General features: G+C 41.2%; 2 protein-coding genes across 17 annotated transcripts in view; both read left to right on the top strand.

The window, feature by feature from the left end:
• Positions 1–12467, top strand: part of LOC111576972 (band 4.1-like protein 3) — a 66234-nt gene extending 53767 nt beyond the window's left edge. For 13 of the 16 annotated variants that reach the window (XM_023282984.3, XM_023282977.3, XM_023282978.3 and 10 more), the window contains 8 exons: positions 192–911; positions 1730–1762; positions 1981–2058; positions 3596–3679; positions 4764–4862; positions 5692–5772; positions 6154–6269; positions 11438–12467. In XM_023282984.3, the coding sequence (XP_023138752.2) occupies positions 192–911; positions 1730–1762; positions 1981–2058; positions 3596–3679; positions 4764–4862; positions 5692–5772; positions 6154–6264 (1206 nt within the window). In that variant the 3' untranslated portion in view covers positions 6265–6269; positions 11438–12467. The remainder of the gene's footprint in view (positions 1–191; positions 912–1729; positions 1763–1980; positions 2059–3595; positions 3680–4763; positions 4863–5691; positions 5773–6153; positions 6270–11437) is intronic. The other 3 variants (XM_023282983.3, XM_035954128.2, XM_023282990.3) reach the window with 3 other exon arrangements.
• A 1717-nt stretch (positions 12468–14184) lies between these two features.
• LOC111576977 (zinc finger and BTB domain-containing protein 14-like) lies at positions 14185–16907 on the top strand. Its single transcript, XM_023283000.3, has 2 exons — positions 14185–14325; positions 14932–16907. Exon 2 carries the CDS (start codon positions 14955–14957, stop codon positions 16125–16127), a length of 1173 nt encoding a protein of 390 aa, XP_023138768.1. The 5' UTR covers positions 14185–14325; positions 14932–14954; the 3' UTR covers positions 16128–16907.
• The last annotated feature ends 3426 nt before the right edge of the window (positions 16908–20333 follow it).

The following is a 20333-nucleotide window of genomic DNA, read 5'->3' as shown; positions in this document are numbered from 1 at the left end:
ATGCAGAGAAACAAGTAGAATATTAAGCTACATCCCAACAGTGCACCTAAGTTCACGTACTTGTCGAGCTCAGCCTCTGTGTGTGTCCTTTCTATGTGTCTCTTGAGGTTATTTCTGGTGTGAATTGGTTGTCTAATGCCCTGTCTATTAACTTAAACGATCCATCTCCAATAAGCAAAGTGTCTCCCCAGGCAGCGGGATATCTGGTGAAATACGTGGTGGATAGTATCATAACAGATGGGGCGACCTCCTCGGGGCCTCATGGGATTAGTTTATCAACCACTATGGATGACGACGTCTTCATGGATGGGACACTGAAGGAGGTAGAAGAGAAAACACCCGACTCCCAGGACGAGGTGTCAGAGAGGTCGGTGGTCAAAGTCAGTCCGGGAGCTGTGAGACAGGAAGTGTCCCAGGCCATCAGTGATAAGAAAGGGACGCTCATTATCTTGAAAGATGCAGAGGACAAAGAGGACACTGAGGGCAAAGAGATGAGTACTTTGGATGAAAAAGAGAAATCCGTTGTTCCGAGAGAGCATGAAACCGACAAGAATGACATGCTGCCTGCATCAATGGGGAAGGAAATGTTCAAAGCAGACACGTCTGTTCTTACAGAAGCCCAAACTACAGAAGTCAAGATGCTAAGTACAAAGATGGAGATAAAAACTGATGACATGATTCCGCTTAAAGGTATTGACTCACCTAAAAAGGCCATGGCATCGTGGATTTCTGAGGAGGTGAAAACAGAGGCCTCAGAGGTGATCAGTGTCGCAGCAAAGGAGATGAAAACCTCTGATGGGCTGAAGGAGAATGCAGAAATCTTCACCTTTGAAGACATCCAGTCTGAGCAGTCAGAGTCCAACCTGGTTCAAAATACAGTTTCAGAATCTTCGACTACATCTTTAGCTGTGGTACTGTATAAAAACTAAAAGCAACAATTTAGTTTTTGCTGCCCCCTTCATATCTCCACCACCACCTGCTGCCTACCCTCATTCCCTCCAGCAGCAGCCAAACCAGTCTAACAACAGTGTAATAAAGCCCCGTGCATGACCAGCGGTCCCTTAACACCTAGCATTTACACTCACTCTTGCTAAACCGCCGTTTCTGTTGCATTCAAACTTGCTGCTGCTTTTTAGCTACAACTGTTTTGGGTCTGTGTGTGAATTGATTGACAACTAAAACAGCTCGTCTTACCTTAGCAGCTGACTCCCACAGCTGATAAGGAAAGAAATGGGGACTCTGGCTGGTTCTTGTTTTTTTCTATCATTTTGCTCAGCTACACCATTCCTTTCTTTCAGCTCTGTTATCAGTCCTCTGAAAGCGGTGACTTCCTAGCCCTGGCTCGGTGCCACCGTTGCAGCTTTACACACCTCATCCTCCAAACCCACCCACCCTCCCCTCAGCCTCACAAACAAGTTTACAAAAAATTGTATGGATCTATCTAAAGAGATATTTCACCATTCTTAAGGGAAGCAAAATTTGCTCCTGGTGGATTCAGTGATTCTAATAGTAGATAATCATTTTGAGGTTTCAGGATTTCTTTACATTTTTATATATTTACAAATTTAATAAGCTGCAGAATGGCATTCCATACAATCCATACATTATTTACTCAGCATTTGTTTCATTTTCTATACTCTCTCCTATTGTTTTGTGCTTAGTGTGACTTTTGACTGTCTCTTTACCTTTCTCTCTGTTCTTGTGTCTGTTTATCCTTGTGTCTCATCAGTCTACGTTGGGATGGGTTTCCTCATCTCAAAAGGTGACCGCTGCTCTCTGGTCCTTATCAACTGTCTTTCAATATATTTCTTATTTTATGCAATTCTGTCAGGTTGTATAGAGTGAAAATCTAAAAATGCTTAACCAACATATCTGTTTTTCTTTATCAGGTGTGATGTGAAACTGCCCTGTACTGTTTAGATTTTGTTTTGTCGCGATGATGCAAAAACATTGTCTAATCGTATAATTTATCGTTAACAGGCATCACCTGATCAGCAGGAGAAGGCAGTGGTTGCCGTGGAGACAGAAGCAGAATCAACCAAATTGACAGCACCAACGGTGAATATCCAGACCACATAGTCTGTACCAGTGCAATCTACAATGTCAGCAGAGCCAGCAAAGCAGGAACTAGATTGTATATTAGAGCCACAATCAGAAATTAGTGGCATTGGTTCACCAGCTAAAAAAAACAGTTACTCCTGGACAATCCTGACAACAAGTTCAGCAGTGTGTGTGTGTGTGTGTGTGTGTGTGTGTGTGTGTGTGTGTGCGTGCGTGCGTGCGTGCGTGCGTGCGTGCGTGCGTGCGTGCGTGCGTGCGTGCGTGCGTGCGTGCGTGCGTGCGTGCGTGCGTGCGTGTGTGCGCAGTTAGAACAGAAATGCAGCCAAAAGCATCAAATGTAGGGTAGGATGAGGGAAGGTCTGCAGTTCTGAACCTAGAAACAGAAAAGCAATCTGAGGAAGTCATAGATGGGAAAGAAGAGGATGGGAAGGCTTCTGTGCCAAGACAAGACTCCTGTTTACATCGGATATTGTGACAAAAAAGAAAGGTGTCTTTGAACAGATGAGGAGCACGATGAAGCAACTGAGAGTTGTAAGGAGGCCTTGACAGGTTGGAAACATGCAGGGGAGAGAAAGGAGACGGAAGTAAATGGCCAAAGAATCCAATTGTCAGATGAGGTGCAGTTTTTCAAGGAAGAAAAATTCCCCACAGAGTTAGAAGACAATCTTGAGAAGGTGAATAAGGAGGCAAAGAAATGTTCTCCAGTGGCATAGTGTACGGAGGATGAAGAGCCACAGAACTTACCTGAAATGTCAAATCATTTGCCCTTTGAAAAAGAGAAATACTTCTAAGCACGAATGGAGACCTCAGAAGATGAAATGGAGAGAGCAGTGGATGAATCGATCAAGGCAAAGGAGGAGAAATATGATGAGGAAGAAGACTGTTGACAAAAAGGGCTCAGAAATGGTGGGAGAAGAGATAGTGAGAGCTGAAACATTGAAAAAAGATGACCGAGCAACAAGACCAGAAGTCCAGGCCACACAAACTGACTCAGACTGAACACCCCTATATCAGATACCCCGCACACCCATTTATCCTCACTCACGTCTCAGTTGGATGTAACCCTTCATCTGCTTCAGTGGCCTCAGCCTAGGCCCTGTAACCTCACACCACAGTCCGTCCTGTCAACACAATCTGCCACTAGTAATCAATGACAAAACTCAACAAAAAAAGCACAAATATGCATTTCAACCTCCTAACTTCACAGTGTACTGCTGTGCGAGGGACCTTTAACTCAATGCGGTGTACACGCTTGATCGTAACCTTGTGATTTGCCTTCTTCAGTATTCTCTCCATCACTCGACTAGGGACTGCAATGCATGACTACATGTTCTTTTATACATGTAAGCTCTTCAGTGACTCATGTTGCTTATTTTTGTCAGTTTGATTTTATATACAAGGTACAGTCAGCCAAAATCTGCAGCAGTTCGTTTCGCAGAGGACATTAAATGAGCTCGAACAAGGATGGTTTTGCTGATGCTGGTTTCCCTCTGTAGGCACTGATTTGTACCTGTTTTGTCTTTTTGTTCCCCAGAGTCCTGACATTGTGGAGGTGGCTACCAAAGACATGCCTGTGGTCCACACAGAGACAAAGACTATCACCTATGAAGCTGCAGAGGTAAATTTGTACACAATGTGATATTACCTCCATTTTAGATTTGGTTGAATTGTGTAAGATTTGAAACAGAAGTGATTAAAGAATAGTGTGCAAATTATCCATAAAAGGTAAACCTGCAGTAACAAGAGCAGAAAACAAGCTGACACGAGGAGGTGATATGGCTGTCCTGTTAGTCATAAATATTTATTTACAATACTGTTCAGAAGTTTGGGGTCACTTAGAAATATCCTTATTTTTGAAAGAAAAGCATTTTTTCAATGAAAATAGCATTAAACATAACATAAAATTAATCTGAAATACAGTCCTGATATTGTTAATGTGATAAATGACTATTCTAGCTGGAAACGGCTGATTTTTAATGGAATATCTCCATAGGGGTACAGAGGAACATTTCCAGCAACCATCACTCCTGTGTTCTAATGCTACATTGTGTTAACTAATTGTGTTGAAAGGCTAAATGATGATTAGAAAACCCTTGTGCAATTATGTTAGCACATGAACAAAAGTGTGTTTTCATGGAAAACATGAAATTGTCTGGGTGACCCCAAACTTTTGAACAGTAGTGTACATATGGAGAGCAATTATCATGTGCTTAAAGTTGTGTTTGTATCCACCTGATCAACCTATGACCAAGATTCACTTGTCTTTTAGTACTAATTTGCTGCCCATTAACTGAAAAGAGAAACATCTGGCTCATTATGAAATTTGGGAGTGGAGAACAGTTCTCAGAAAAGCTAAAAGAGGTAGCTGTGTGCTGTGACAGAAAATGGCACTGCTGAGACCGTGAATCAAAACTCTGAAGTTGCTGGAAGACGTAGAGAGTAAGATGAAAGAGAAAGTAGCTTTGTTAAGCTGAAGGGAACTGTGGGATTGGGAGTAATTGCTGCTTTAAAGTTCCGCTACCTATTGGATAAACTGACAGTAGATTAAGTTGCCATGTGTAAAGGTGTGGCTTACCTTACTGAGCTTTAAAGCTATTACTTACTAGTGCTTAGTACTATTCAAAAAAAAAAAAAAAATGGAATAATTTTGTTCTACTGACTTTATCCATAGCGCAAATATAAAACATTTTGCTTGTGAACAGGTTGACACAAATGGTGACGCAGACCCCGGGGTGTTGCTGAGTGCCCAGACCATCACCTCGGAAACTACCAGTACCACAACAACCACACACATCACAAAGGTCAGGGCGATCTGTCATCTCTTTGGCCTGTCCAACATTTCTATAGCTTATGCATGTCTTTCTGCTTACTGTCACATTTAAAGTCCCTCTACGGTTATTGAATTGATTTAAACCCAGAAGTGTGGGTCTCTGTTTTCAATGCACTGCAGTTTCATGGTGGAAATGGTCAGTCAGATGGCTACTTATTTTACACATAGCATGTCCTCTAGCATATAAAAAACACCATCTGGACATGCTTGATACTGTGTTAAAAAACATATTTATATAGGTGAAAATGGGGAAGAGACATTTTTGTACTTGCCATTTTATGTCTCATTGCACACTTATGGCCTTAAGAGATGGAAGATAGACAGACAGACAGACAGACTACTGTTCAGAAGTTTGAGGTCACTTCGAAATATTATTTTTGAAAGAAAAGCATTTTTTCAATGAAGATAACATTAAATGACTCAAATACAGTCTAGACATTGTTAATGTGATAAATGACTGTTCTAGCTGGAAACAGCTGATTTTTAATGGAATATCTCCATAGGGGTACAGAGGAACATTTCCAGCAACCATCACTCCTGTGTTCTAATGCTACATTGTGTTAGCTAATGGTGTCGAAAGGTTAATTGATGATTAGAAAACCCTTGCACAATTATGTTATCACATAAATAAACATGGGTTTTCATGGAAATCATGAAATTGTCTGGGTTACCCCAGACTTGTGAACAGTAGTGTATATAAATATATATACACACACATTTTTGGTTTTTTTGTATCTTTAATAAAGATTACCAGCAGGACATTATTGATTTTTTTTTTGTGTTTGTTTTCTGTTGGTCAGACGGTGAAAGGAGGAATATCCGAGACAAGAATTGAGAAGAGGATCGTTATCACTGGAGATGCAGACATCGACCATGATGAGGTCTTTTAAAGATTTTGTCTTTTTTTTAATATAGGTTGCCTTTTATTCACTACTATTAGATCTGTTTTTTTCTTTGCCTTTAAAACCAAGACTTTGATTTGCAAAATGGAAAAGTAAAGTGCTTAACAGTGACCTTCGTGATCCCCTGGGCTTTAACATGCACTTTGTGAGTGGCTATTTAGTATGGAGTGGCCAAACGTGACATTTTAAACAAAACATTATTAACTCTTGATGTGGCTTAGTAAATACTGGAAGTGTGACAATTGTAACGTCCTTGTTGGCATACTGACTTACAATCCAACATCCCCGCCCCCTCCTTGTCCTTCCCCATTCTCTGTCTCCCCCTGGTGATCCCTCCTGGCACTGCACTCCTGTATATAGGCTCTGGCTCAGGCCATAAAGGAGGCTAAAGAACAGCATCCTGACATGTCAGTGACCAAAGTAGTGGTACATAAAGAAACAGAGATCACGCCAGAGGAGGGGGAGGACTGACCCAGGTAAGACAACGAGACCCTAGTCCTGGTCCCGGCCCTGTCCGGTTCAGTCTGGTCTGGTTTTAATTAAGTCAGACTGGGCTTTTTCCAACTGGTCTCCATTCTCAGGCATGCTGCTTTCCCATCAGCACTTCTTCACACTGATACAGATAGCACTGCTTCTGTAGCATTCACAGCTAATGCATCATGCTGTTGTCATTCAGCTCCACTCCCCCAGCAGGGAAAGGACTGCTGGTGTATGTGTGTGCACACACCGGATATTATAGTCTGAGCTCACAATGATGAGGCTTAAAAGCCTTCACAGTAATGCTGCTACAGTCTCATGCCATTCTGTGTAATTTGGGTGCAACACTCCCCCTGCTGGAAAGAAATAGTCTTTTTATTTGAAGGGCTGCAGTGTTTTCTGTGTGTAAAATACAGACAGCTGCTTCTAATTTGTCCGGCATTTGAAAAGATTTGTTTTTTTTCTCTCTAAATGTTCACTAAGTAACCAGTAGAAAAACATTAGAAATGCAAAAGCATTTTCCATACATTGTTGTGTCCACATTTTGTAGCCTCACAAAGGGCACTGGCAGTGAAGAGCGATTAAATACCGGCTAAACCGGCTTCTGCTTCTGAGTTCTCAGCCTGTGCAGCAGACTCCCCCGTATGGACTGAAATCTGATCTTAAATGCACACAGATATGCTTTGGTCTATTTTTGACTCTGCTCTAACAAGAAAAAAGTTAACTGAAGAACTATATATTATAGAAATTATAATAATAATAATTGCTATTATAGATTGTTACCGTGAAAATGAATTACTTTTGAAGAAATATCATCATTGGATAAGTTTGTTTCTACTGAACAGGTACATGAGAATTTTATTAAAACAGACAATGAATATAAGCTTTAAAAGACTTCTTTAGCAATTAAAAAAGTAAGTTTAGATTTAGGTACATTAGATATTATCCAGAAAGTTTAGGAAAAGTGCAATGAATGCAGCACAATCATCCATATAGATACACATACAAGCTGGGTTTTATCCCTGACATGGTGAAACTGTTTGTAGGACACCTGTGTTTTGCAACAATTTGTGACATACTTATCCTTTCAGTTGCACTTTCCTTTCTGTGTGTGCGAGGCGGGGAGGGTGGCTCCTTGTGGTCGTGTTTCCACAAACTTCACAAATGCAGCCATTTGTGTTTCAACTTGTTCACCGTCAGTATTGTGAGGATTTTGTCAGTTGTTGAGCAGCATAAGAGAGCTTTCCATTCCACTCTACTACAGCATGTTTTCACAACTTTCTTAAGTGTTCTTTTTGTCTGTAGCTACTGCTCACTGTCTAGTTTACTCTAACTCACCTTTTCGCTCTGAGGCTTGATATTTCATTAGCTTCTGACTAAAACGATCCCAAGGCGCAGTGTTTGGGATGAGTAAGCGTGCATGTGTGTACTTACATGACTCACTAGATGGGAATGTTTGGCTTTGTTTCTACGGCCTTGCCCTCAGTCTTTGTGCGTGCTGTCTAATGTTTGTGTCAGAATGACTGGGTCTGAATAGCACTATTAACACGAGATGTTTTCTCTGTGGTCTTTCGGGCGCTTGTCTTTTTTCCATCATAGATACACACACAGTGGTGACGCCAGTAGAGTCAGAAAATTTCAACAGGGTCCATGGTAGTAAAATTACCATTGAACTATGTTTTACTGTGCTAACACACACACAGCAAGGTGTAGAACAACTTGTTGCACAGCAAGTCATCTCCAGTGCACCACGCTTTTTTTTACATTCAGTCTTGCAATCATCATCGAGGGGATTTGTTACATGAGATTCAATGATCAGTTTTTGGACCAAAAAGTCATATTATCACCGTCCTTCTCTTCAAAATACTATTTACACGAAGTCAAGGCACTCTTGGTACTGTGTACATCATATACTCCTAATTTGTTAATGAGTGGCCATAAATGTATAGAATATTGTTATAATCAACTTTTTCGAAAATTTCTTGTAGCAAATATAACCTTTCATCAAGTTTGTCAGTCAGGAAAAAAAGTTCATTGTAGTAGAAATGTTAATTTAAAAACAATGTTATATCACTATTGATGAATGAGGTAACTCAAAGCTGTGATCGAGCCTATAGTTCACTTATAAAAGTGTTGTAGTATTTATATAGTGTTACAAACAGGGTGTCTGTGGCGACATTGCCAAAAAACAAATGATACATAAGGTCGAAATGTTAAGAATTTTTTGTTAATTGATTAAATTCCATTAACAATGTGACTGATTGCAAATTTAACTAACAAGAAAAGCACTCAGAGACCACAGTACTCTGTCAAGGCTGCACAGTCGTATGATTTCCAACGGATGAAATCTTTTAAAAATTTATGGTCCGTAGTGGCCGATTTGTAGCAGGATCGCAATCATGTGATCATCAGCAGGCAGCTGACGTAATGTTCACTTGTCATAGTTACAGTGACGCCGTGCCGCTATCTCTCAATGATACAGAAATCTGTAACAAATCCATGGATCCAGACTATAAGCCGCATCACTGCCAAAATCTAATCACTTGGTCTGTGTGTCGCTTCTGACCTTCCCTGAAAATTTCATCCAAATCCATTCGTCTATTTTCGAGTAATGTTGCTAACAGACAGACAGACAGACAGACAGACAGACAGACAAACAAACAAACATCGATCGTCACATAACTCCGCTGCATTCCTAGGCGGAGTAATAAGGCAGAATACGAGGGTCATGCAGTAAGATATCTATTGTAGATTTGATGTGGTTTCACCACTGTGCAGAGCCTCTTACTGTTTAATGAGATGGAGTTACATGTATGTTTGCAGTCTGTAATGGTCTATAAAACAAGCGCACCTCCCTGCTGTCTAATTGCTAACGGTGGCAGTCGTGCTGATGAACTATGCAGCGATAAGTTGTAAAAAAAAAAAAAAAAAAAAAAAAAAAGTATCTGTCCGGTTTAGATGCTACCTGAGGCTCATAATGATGGTAAACTAGGATACAACACTAACTCAGGCCAGGTGCTGAGTGTCTGTCAGACAGCAGCTGCAGCTGATACTGTTCAGGAGCAGTAGGACTCTGATAACACACTTTTTAATGATATTCATGCTAAAGTGATGAAGTGTCTCTGCAACTTTCTGCTCTGAGTATAAAAGTTGCTCCATCGTGCAGATCAGCTTTGAGGGAGGATTATTCTGGTATTTAGAGATTGATAACTTCACGTTATTTACTGTGGAAGACTGCAGCTCATTTGCTGTGTTTAATACTGCCTATTTTGTCCAGAGAGTCGTTGAATCGTTGCTATTTAATTTATAATTCAGTAACCAAATGTAAAGTTATCTGTTCTTCAAATTCATATGCAACCTTGCTGATTTTGTTAGGAGGAAGTTGAGTTTTTTTTTATCTGCATATGTGAAAATGTCCCCTGTATTTCATTAATTTCAACAATGGATTGATTAGTGATTGTTAAGGAAATTAAGGAAGTTGCTTAAACTTGCGTTTCGAGTATTAAGTTGTACTAATGCAAACCGAACACGACTTACTGCTGCAGTTTAATATTAAAAGCATTTCTCTCGCAAAATACAAGCTGAGTTGTTCAGTGTTTGTCACTGAGCTTTTCACTGACTGCTGTCATTCATCAAAAACACGTAAACTAAACAAAACAACAGTCATCTGTGCATTAATCTACAGCAGATCAGTTTGAAATACTGCAGGAACTAATGGCAGGAACAGCACTGAAGTTAGGTGAGGGCTGCACACCTCCATCTGCTTTTCTCTGACTTCTGCTGTGTGCAGCATAGAATGTAATCGGGGTTGCTCACAGAATGATTCATAAAAGGCCAGTAGCAATAATTGTTGTGCTCTATTAAAGCAACAATTATTTGTTTTGCTACCCCAGAATACTGTGAATACTGAAGTCTTTGATTGTCTGCGTTATGTATCTGTTTTAATATAAAAACTGAATGTAACAAGACCTTTTATTCTCTACTTTCTGTTCCTTCAGTCATTATTCACATTGTCATAGCTGTGTAGAGAAAACTGCCTTCACCTAACATTAATGAATGGCCTTAGCTAGTTATGTATGACTTCGACACTTGACCAGCTTAACCCTCTGAACCCCAAAATCCGCAGCTGGGTTTGAAAGGCTTTTAAAAATCGCCAATATCACACTATTTGTCAGACAGAATCTGTAAAAAAAAAAAAAAACAAACGAACAAACTGAAAAAATTGTCAGGTTTTCACATTTCCAGTGCTCCTTGAATTTCGTAAGCAAATATAAACTTGTCATATTTCATCCAAATAGCTTTACTCTGTGGGTCTCATTTAAGAATTCAACAAAAATAAAACATTTGCTCTAAGCAGATTCTGTAAAAAAAAAAAAAAACAAAAAAAAAAAACAACTGTAATTTCAGCACGCCTTAACACAACTATAAAATCATGAGTGACTCAGCCACATCTAGCAGTGATGTAGCAGTTTGGGGTCTTTTCAGGTGAACTGGTTTGAACTGCAGGCTGTGTTTACACAGAGCAGATCAATATGAAGATGGAATGTAAGTAGACAAAACTTGAAGTTAAAACAAAAAAACAGAGCAACTGCTTGGAGTTCAGAGAGTTCATTTCCAGCTAATCTGTTATTTATTGTCCAGAGGGTTCTGCAAAAGTTGTTTTGAACTTAATTGCTCACGTAACCCAAAGTGCTCAATTAAGAAATCCAGAGTGCCACTCTCTCATGGAGCAATTTCTCCACATCTCCTCCTCTCTTTGAAAGAAACTGAACTGAAATCCCTTGCTGAATAAAATATGCTGTAGTGGTGAAGAGTTGTTTGATATCTTTTAATTTTGATGGACTGTAATAACCTCTAATGCTAAATGCTCAGCACTTACAAAATGCTTTTCTACCTTAATGGTACTAAAAGCGATTTGCAGTAATTGGACTGAGATTACAGTTTGAATAGGTGACTTTGCTATTTGCTACACTATTGCTTGTGTGTATCTATGTTCTGAGTTTGCATTTTTGTGGCTCAGTAGTCCTTCAGTGCATCTGTTTATGTGGGTAAAACCACCATAACCTTTAATCAGACTCCTTTTTCCCAGGGTGTACTGCAGCAGTCAAGCTTCAGAAGTAATTGAACATGTAAGATGCACTAACTAGTGATTCCTCTGCTTTTCCAGGAATAACACAGATGGCTGTTTTCCGTTCAACCTCCCAGAATCCAACATCCAGAACTCCACATATTACATCAGGACTCTCTGAAGACTATAAAGGCTCCTACTCTCCAAATGCTGCAGCTCGCTGCTCGTCGCAACCATCACAAAACAAATAAAGTGCATTTTGCATGAGAAGGGACGCAATGTTGCATTTTCAAACTAATGGCAAGATACAACTTTCAAAATGGTTCTCAGTCCATCTGCACCCCAAATCCCTGTGTGCAGCAGGCAAATGTTTTGTTTTCACTGTGCTATGACTTCAATGCATTTTTATGATGATTGAGAATAATTATTGTAGCAGAGCAGCATTTTATTTATGAAGCAAAGCCATCACTCCAGAAACTTAAATTTGCTGTAGGCTGTATGTGTTAGAGAGCATACACTATTTAACCTTGCAGTAAAAGTGCCAATCTTATTTGCAAGCAAGCATTGCCTCACTCCTTCTGGCAACACAATGATTTCACATCAGGTAGGCTGCTACAGAAATCACTACAGCTCTGTACTGTACATATCGAAGCTTTCCTAGGAGAATAGCAAATTATCCTTCACAGTTGATTTCTGTCATGTCTACTTGAAATTTTACTTTTTATTTTAATTTCAGTGTTTCATTGTTTCTCATTGACTGATTGATTATACCACTGCAACATTTGTTGAGAAAGTCAATTTTAGCAAACGCCAACGTGCTGTGCTGTGCAAGAAATAGATTTTTATGTGCCTGTGTAGGCTTTGAACTCGGTCCAGGGTAGAAGATCGGCTGCAGCACAAGTCCCAGGTTTGTGTGACTGTGAGGCTAAGGGCTCAGAGTGCCGAGCTCTGCCCGAACTAGACGCAAAGCCAAGAGAGGGTCTTTCCTTCACCTCCCCCGAACATGTCAGCTGTATGCCTCCCTTATCTGTAGCTGTATTCAGGTATCTGAATAACTGAGTATTGTTCATGTACAGCCATGTTTTCCTCAAAATGGTGAAATAAAAATGGTTAATGCATTGATTTTTAATTTGATGTTTTCTTCACAATAGCAGGGCCACAGTACTAAAACCTGTTTTTCCAGTCGACCCATTGATTATTGATTTCTGGATTTAAACACTGAGATGTGGTTATTTCCTTAGTACGTTAGTTAATTTCAAATCTGTTTATTCTCACAGTTTCAGTTGGAAAGAAAAAAAGTCTGTCATCAACACAGCAATAGCAGCAAAGAATGAATTTCCCCTTCTCAAGTACTGAAATAGCCTCTCACTTTCTCGCTGTCTCTCTCTATATTTACACGCACACACACACACACACACACACACACAGGCACATGTACACTACCGTCAGAAGTTTTAGAACGCCCCCATTTTAGCAGTCCTTTTCATTGAATTTCAAGTGGTTCAAGTCCAATGAATTGCTTGAAATGGTACAAAGGTAAGTGGTGAACTGCCAGAGATTGAAAACAAAATGGTAAGGTTACCCAAAACTGAAAAATAATGTACATTTCAGAATTATACAAAAAGGCCTTTTTCAGGGAACAAGAAATGGATTAACAAAACTGTTCTGCAGCAATAGAGGTTGATTAAGTCTTGAAAGTTGGTGCTACGTTCTCATGAGAATATTGTTTTCACCTCCCCCATGTCATGTTAGCACCAGAAACTGAAAATTATGGTTCCTCTACTCACTTCAACAACAAAGTAGACGTGCTGCTAAGAGTGTGTCCCACCAGACACACAGTCAGCCATGTTGAAGACATAAAGTCATTATTCAAGCTCTTCATATAACTATCAATTGAAAATATTGACCTTAAGATGATCATTTTAGAAGTGAGGCATGTGTAGTTGGAAAGCCTTGGATGTTTCCTACATGTCCTACCACGAGAAGTGTCAAAGTTCTCGTGGGAATAGTTGTTTTCAACACCCCGCTGTTATGTATCAACTCAAAAGTATTAATGCTGCACCTGCAGATGTGAGGATGTTAGGTCACAGTCACAGACACAGACAGAGAGGTTTTACAGCTAAAACAGTTTGGGGTGAAATTGACCCCAGAGGAACACCGATGTGTGCAAAATGTGTTCAGCAAATTGAAAAAATCCCATGATAATTTTATGCTTCGTCAATTGTCCCCATCAAATTAGGAAAAGTCATGACATATGAAGAAAAAAAATAAAGTCAACTATCATTTTTTTAATGCTAAACATTGAACGGGGTCAAATTGACCCCAAGGATAATAGGAGGGTTAAACCCCATGGAGCTGGTTTGGGATGAACTGGACAGAAAAGTCAAAGCAAAGCAACCTACAAGTGTCACACATTTATCGGAATTTCTGCAAGAGAGTTAGGAAGAACTTTCTGCAGAATATTCGATTTCCATTGTGGAAAGAATGCCATGAGTGTGTTCAGCTGTTATATCTGCCAAAGGAGGCTACTTTGATGAGTCAAAAGTTTACATACAAAAGACTACATAATTCCATATGTGTTCATTCATAGTTTTGATGCCTTTGGTGAGAATCTAAAATATAAATTATGAAAATAAAGAAAAAACATTAAATGAGAAGGGGTGTCCAGACTTTTGATTATAAGTATATATCTCATTGCTTCTCTATTAGGCACATTATTTGTTCTTAAAAAAATCACAACTGACACATGAAGAATTCGTGCGGCTTTCAGACTAAACACTGATGGAGAGATCAGTGAGAGTGGCTCCTCCTGTCAGCTGTAGAGGATCCCTGCAGTGCCGCTCCGGGGCTGTAGGCGGCAGCAGAGCGGTGCATCGTTTCCTGCGGAGCCGCTCAGTCACAACAAGAGGAGGAAGAGGAAAAACGACAGCTCTGGATCGTCGTCGACTGCCTTGCGTGACAACACAGGGATCGCGTTCAGGCTTCGGGTATTAACATTTTCTATTTTCTCTTTGTCTCCTCGGGCGGCGCAGAAAAGCGCGCCGCTGTTCGTCGGTCGTGCGTCCTTGTGTCCAGCGTGTCTCCGCTGTTTGTGAACTGACTTAAAGACAGCAGAAACATGCCAATGGAGGCTTGCTGACCAAAATGGCTGGGCGCACTGAAATGTGAAATATTCTTGCTAAGGTTATCCTTCCTTCACGCAGCGCGACTGTCACGCAAACACCGCGACGAAAACGCGTTCGTTAAGTAAAGAAAAGTGCTTGTGTTTGTTTCTGCTGCTGTTTCAGTCTTTTCTTTGCGCTGCTGCAGCTTGTGTCGCTGTCGGGCCTGTCGTATTTTTTCTTAAGGATTTCTGCATGATTGATTTAGCCTCCCTTGTTTACTCTGTGCTTCCAGGCGGTCATTTATTAACAAATGCGCTTTTGCTTGTAAGTTGCTCCAGTAACTGTTCTGTGTGTTGCATTCCCAGCATGCATGTATTTTCATAGGAGGCTTGCATCCAGAGCTCCACCCCTCAGCTGTGCAGCTACATCCATACCCCGCTTTGTTATTGGAAAAACTCTATTTGACAATTTGCTGTTTTTCCTTTGCAGGTTGCTGCTATCTGACCTGCAACATGTCTGATTTACTGAGATATATCGACTATGACCACAAAGCCACCTTTTTGAAGATGCTGAATCAGCAGAGGATGGAAGGTGAGCACTGTGATGTGGTGGTGGTGGTGGAAAACATAGAGTTCAGGGCTCACCGCTGTGTCTTGGCCGCCTGCAGCAACTACTTCAAAAAGCTCTTTAAGAAGCAAAATGACGAGGACAACTCCATCGTGGAGTTGGACTTCATCCGCTCAGACATCTTTGAAGAGGTGCTCAATTACATGTACACAGCCCGGCTGGCTGTGAGGAAGAAGGACATCAATATGATGATGTCGTCCGGTCAGATCCTGGGGATCAACTTCCTAGATAACCTGTGTACCCAGAAACGCGAGCTGACCAACATGAAGACTCGGGAAAACCAAGCTCCAGGTGACCACGGGATGAGAGCCCAGGACGCCATCCTCAAAGAGCTGGCCATGGAGGAGGTGAGGAAGAACAGCTTCTATGATCAGGGGATGGATGGCATGGGGGCTGGTGGCTCTCACGTCTCTCAGCCGCACAACTACAATACCAACATGGGTAAAGACCCTCACAGCCACAGCTGGGGCTCCTCCTCCTCCAGCGACATGAAGCTGGAGTACCTGCTGTATGGCCACCGCGACCACGGCTCCTGCCAGAGCACAGGAGCAAAGCCCATGGACCACAACGCCAAAAAAGAGCGGCTGCTCACCGCCAACCGCCCCTACGGCTGTGAGCATTGCCCCAAAGCCTTCACCACCGCCGCCCACCTCAAGGAGCACCTGAAAATCCACTCTGGTTTTAAGCCGCACCGCTGCGTGGTGTGCGGTAAGGCCTTCATCAGGGGCCCTGATCTGAAGAGGCACGAGAGGGTCCACAGCAACGAGCGGCCCTTTGCGTGCCAAATGTGCGAAAAGGCCTTCAAGCACAAGTCTCATCTGAAAGACCACGAACGGCAGCACCGAGGCGAGCGGCCCTTCAACTGCGGCTCCTGTGACAAAGCCTTCATCAAAGCGTCGGATCTGAAACGCCACTGGAACACCATGCACAGCGGCAACCCCCGCAGACAGATGTCCCTGTCTCCTGCCGCCTCCCAGCACGGCCAGGGAGACGCCACTGACCAGAGAGACTGGAAAATGGAGACCGGGCCACACTCGCATAACTCGGGGGACTGTTGAGCCTGCAGACACACACAAACACACTGACATGCATACACGCACACTTTAAAACATGTATACACACTGACACAACCACGACCCTGTGACAGGCTGTGTAAGCTGACATCACATGGACAGTGATCAGAGTGAGTAACAAGAGATCATAGCATGTTCATAAGACTGTGGGGCTGTATTATTATTCTAAAGAGTTATGTCAAAGCGATGTTTCCTTTCACCTGTAAAATCATGTAAATGTTTAGTTCACTCTACTATACATATATTTTTCACAAAGCATTGTTGCTATCTAGGCTGAGGGTTCTCATAACATTATTCTCTTTTACTTTAATGAAATATGTAACATTTAAATGTTTGTTTAACCTTGACTGGGTTTTATGGAGCTAAAAGAGAGAAGCAGAATGGGGAGGGGGCAAGAGATTTTTCTGCATAACATTTGTTGCATTGAGTATATTCATGTGGATGTTTTTAATGGATGTGTTTAGTTGTATTGATTGATATTACACTGTAAGAGTAAGAGTCACCATTTTGCATTGACGCAGATGATACCAAAGTCTTGGGCCTACAACGGATTGCCTTAAGAGGCTGTCCTGCCCAAGCAACCGGCCAACTAGATTTACTGTTATACAGTATAACTGTCATCCAGCTATCAACAGTTTATGATAGATGTCTGTATATACTGTAGCTTAGTTTGTTGCACAATTAGAGAACACAATATTGAATTATGCACATATAACATTGTCCTACTCCTACACTTTGACAATAAACACCATTTGCTGTGTTTTATTGGTTTTGTAAAGTTTGTTTTTTGTTGAGGAGGGCTTTGCATGCCCTGGATTAATCAGTGAAGGTAGTTGTGCCACACCCACATCTTAAACATTAGATACAAGCAACATCCAAAGTTTTTGAAAGGTTATTGTAGAGGTATTCAAAGATTTCATCCTCTGCAGCTGCCGCAGTGGTTAAATGAGTCAGATGCTAATGCTATTTACTTGTTGTGGCTGCAGTGAAAAAAGTTTGTCAACATTAATTTCCTACCTTTTAAAGTCCTTCTCTGGTCATTGTTGTAATGAAAACATCCCCGACCTGCCTTAAGATGTCTTAGTGGTAAGTCTGCAGTGTTGCTTCCTCCAGAACGTACAGATCTGTTAAGTCCCTGCCTCTCTTCGGCCAACTGTCTTCTATTTGCTCAAGCCACTAGCTCACCTACTACTCGCTCAAGCACTAAAGGTATTTTGTGCTACACAATGGCAAGTACACCCACATTGTCAACATTATATACAGGCAACATCCAAAGTTTCTGCCAGGATATTATGGAGAAATTCAATGATGTCATTATCTTCTGCAGCTATCACATTACTTAAATGGACCAAATGTTTGTTTTTGGTTAAAAAAAAAAGTGCTGGAGGACCTAAATTTCTTACCTGTATTGTTGAATGTGTTCGTTTTTTGAGATAGAAGACAAAACACTTCTCTCCAATTAAGCTGTTTATTTTCTAAATATCAGTGTCCCTAAAGAATCTTGTACAAGGACCTTTTCTGTTTGGAACAGCCTCCCAGAAAAGGATCAAATCAAAAGTGAACATGACGTTTTGTTCAGTCTGGTACTGTGTGATAGGTCATAGATATAAACATCTAATTCAAATCTTGAAATGTGATTGGCTAAAGGTGGGGATAAACCGTGGTTCAGAAAATAGGAATGTGCTGTGTATCGAGGCCAAAACTCTTTGTTAGTGTGTGCATGTGTAGTAGAAGAAACTTTTTTTTTTGTAAGCGGCTTTAACTTTCCAGGTTGACCTGTTTGTGTCCATCAGAGCTTGGAGTTGGTGCTTAGCTCCATCTCTTCCCTTTTAAAGGTCAAGCATGGATTCATTGCACATTAAATGGTTATTATCAATATTATGACACTCATATGTAATGTCGATTTCAGTGTTCAGTTATTATTACCTTCGAGAGATAAAAATCCTACCAAATTTCAGTGTTCAGTCAGTAGTGGCTTTGTGAGATAAAAAATCCTAACAGTATACTGAAGTATGTAGACATGCACTACTGTTCAAAAGTTTGGGGTCACCCAGGTAATTTCATGTTTTCCATGAAACCTCACACTTTTTTTTTCTTGTGCTAATATCATTGCACATGGGTTTTCTAATCATCAATTAGCCTTTCAACACCATTAGCTAACACAATGTAGCATTAGAACACAGGAGTGATGGTTGCTGGAAATGGGTCTCTTTATAATCATTTACCAAATTAACAATGTCTAGACTGTATTTCTGATTCATTTAATGTTATCTTCATTGAAAAAAAAATGCTTTTCCTTCAAAAATGAGCACCAAACTTTTGAACTGTAGTGTATGGCATTTGTTAAGTAACCCTGTAAAAATACTGTAAATGCAAATCAAAAAGTTCTTTGGTTTCACTTACAACTTAAATATTCAGTCATAACCTGGTAACAGTCAAATAACTAGAACAGGTGTGTCAAGAAACACTGTTGTTAAAGTAACATTAACTATCATATCACATCCTAAAAGTAATACTGTGATGAACTTCAGAGCCATGCTGCAGGTAAAGCTGATGTATGTAGTTGTTTGGTCTACTTAATGGCTAAAGTCAAAGCTATTGTTTGTCAGACAAAATAAGTTATTTCAACAAGATACTGAAGCGTTTTCTAACATTTCTTTGTTCAAAAAAAGCACTAAAATACACAATGGTGACAAACGTTATCTCTGTCGTTTCATGATCAATCTTTAAGTTCAAGTTAAAACTTTTTTCCATCTAGAGATATCGCAGTTCCTCAGGCTTTGGTTTGTTTGTCAGCTCGGCCTATGCAAACAATCACATCTGCCGCCCAGCCCCCATCCCCAACTCTAAAGTCCTGCACCGCTTTGTTCATCCTGTTGCAGCTCCATAGTTTGGCTCAGACATGAGACTGACCTGTCTTTAACCTGAGTGTCTCATGAGCTTAATTGAACACAACGTGAAGTCAGAAAACACACAACATCATCATCACGTCCTTTATCCTTGAAGGAGGAAAAAAAGCTTTTCAGCAGCTCTTATACTCTGCATACAACACTAGATGGTGCCCTGTTCATAGTGATTGACCTGTTGCTGCCCAAGTTGACCTGCTCATGTTGGCCGTCCAGGACCGAAGGAACCGCTGAAGACACTGATAGCACAGAAGAATTAAAGTTACTATGTTTATTAAAGGACGCTGAGCACAGTGGAAAGCACATATGGCGGCTGCATGAAATGTATGCGCTCTCACACCTCGGTACTTTCCATATATTTACATACATCTAACTCCAGTAGTTGGTGTGAGGCCAGTTCAGTATCAGGGTTTCACAGTCACGCCTCTGTATGCACTGACGGACAGATGGAGACACTCTGTACCTATTTCTGACACTTTGACCAGACGGTGTGGAGGGGGAACATCCTGAGCGCTGGTCCTGTACCTCAGACGGATGTGTTCCTAACTCTCAACAGAGGGATGGTTTGAACGCTTGGGTGAAACGGTCTTGTGGAAAACTGACGTCAGTCTCTAATGGAAAAGGCGGGCCTTGCCTCACTGATGTCAGTAGATGCCCAGGATCTGTTTTCTGCATTTCCTGGCCCTGCTGTACTGTGTGTGTGTGTGTGTGTGTGTGTGTAGTTGTGCGAATGTGCATTAAAGCCAGTGAATGATGCAGGGTATGGGTTGGTATCACACTGTTGGACTCACTGGGGCTGGGTGTGTGCACCTTTGTGTCGTGACTGTCTGCGTGTGTCTTTGTGGAGAAGGTTGAGATGCAGTGTGTGCACCAAGGGATTCGAGTGACGAGGGCTTTTTGTATGCGTGTATGTGTGTGCTCAAGCGTGTGCCTAAGTGCATTTATATGTGTGTGCACGCGTGTATATGCATGTGTAATGAGTGAGGGAAGAGGGGGTGTTGGAGAGTGTGCATTCATGCGTGTGTGTGTGCGTGCTTTAGAGAGTGTTTATATGTTTGTGTGCACTGTATGCATCAATAATGAGTTCTGTTCATGTGCACGCACATCCTTGTGTGAGTGACAGGCAGCGAGTGAGTGTGCAGTCATGCATGTGGCTCTCTGCATGTACTATCCATGCAGCAGTATGAAGGAGTGTGCGTGTTTCTCCTCACCTTATTTGCTTTTCTGTATGCATGAGCCTGCATGCATGTGTGTGCATGCAGATGTACACATCATCACTATTTAC

This window comes from Amphiprion ocellaris, chromosome 10, assembly GCF_022539595.1.
Source record: "Amphiprion ocellaris isolate individual 3 ecotype Okinawa chromosome 10, ASM2253959v1, whole genome shotgun sequence".
In the NCBI taxonomy this organism is placed as follows: Eukaryota; Metazoa; Chordata; class Actinopteri; family Pomacentridae; genus Amphiprion; species Amphiprion ocellaris.
This window is presented reverse-complemented; position numbering and strand designations above follow the sequence as displayed.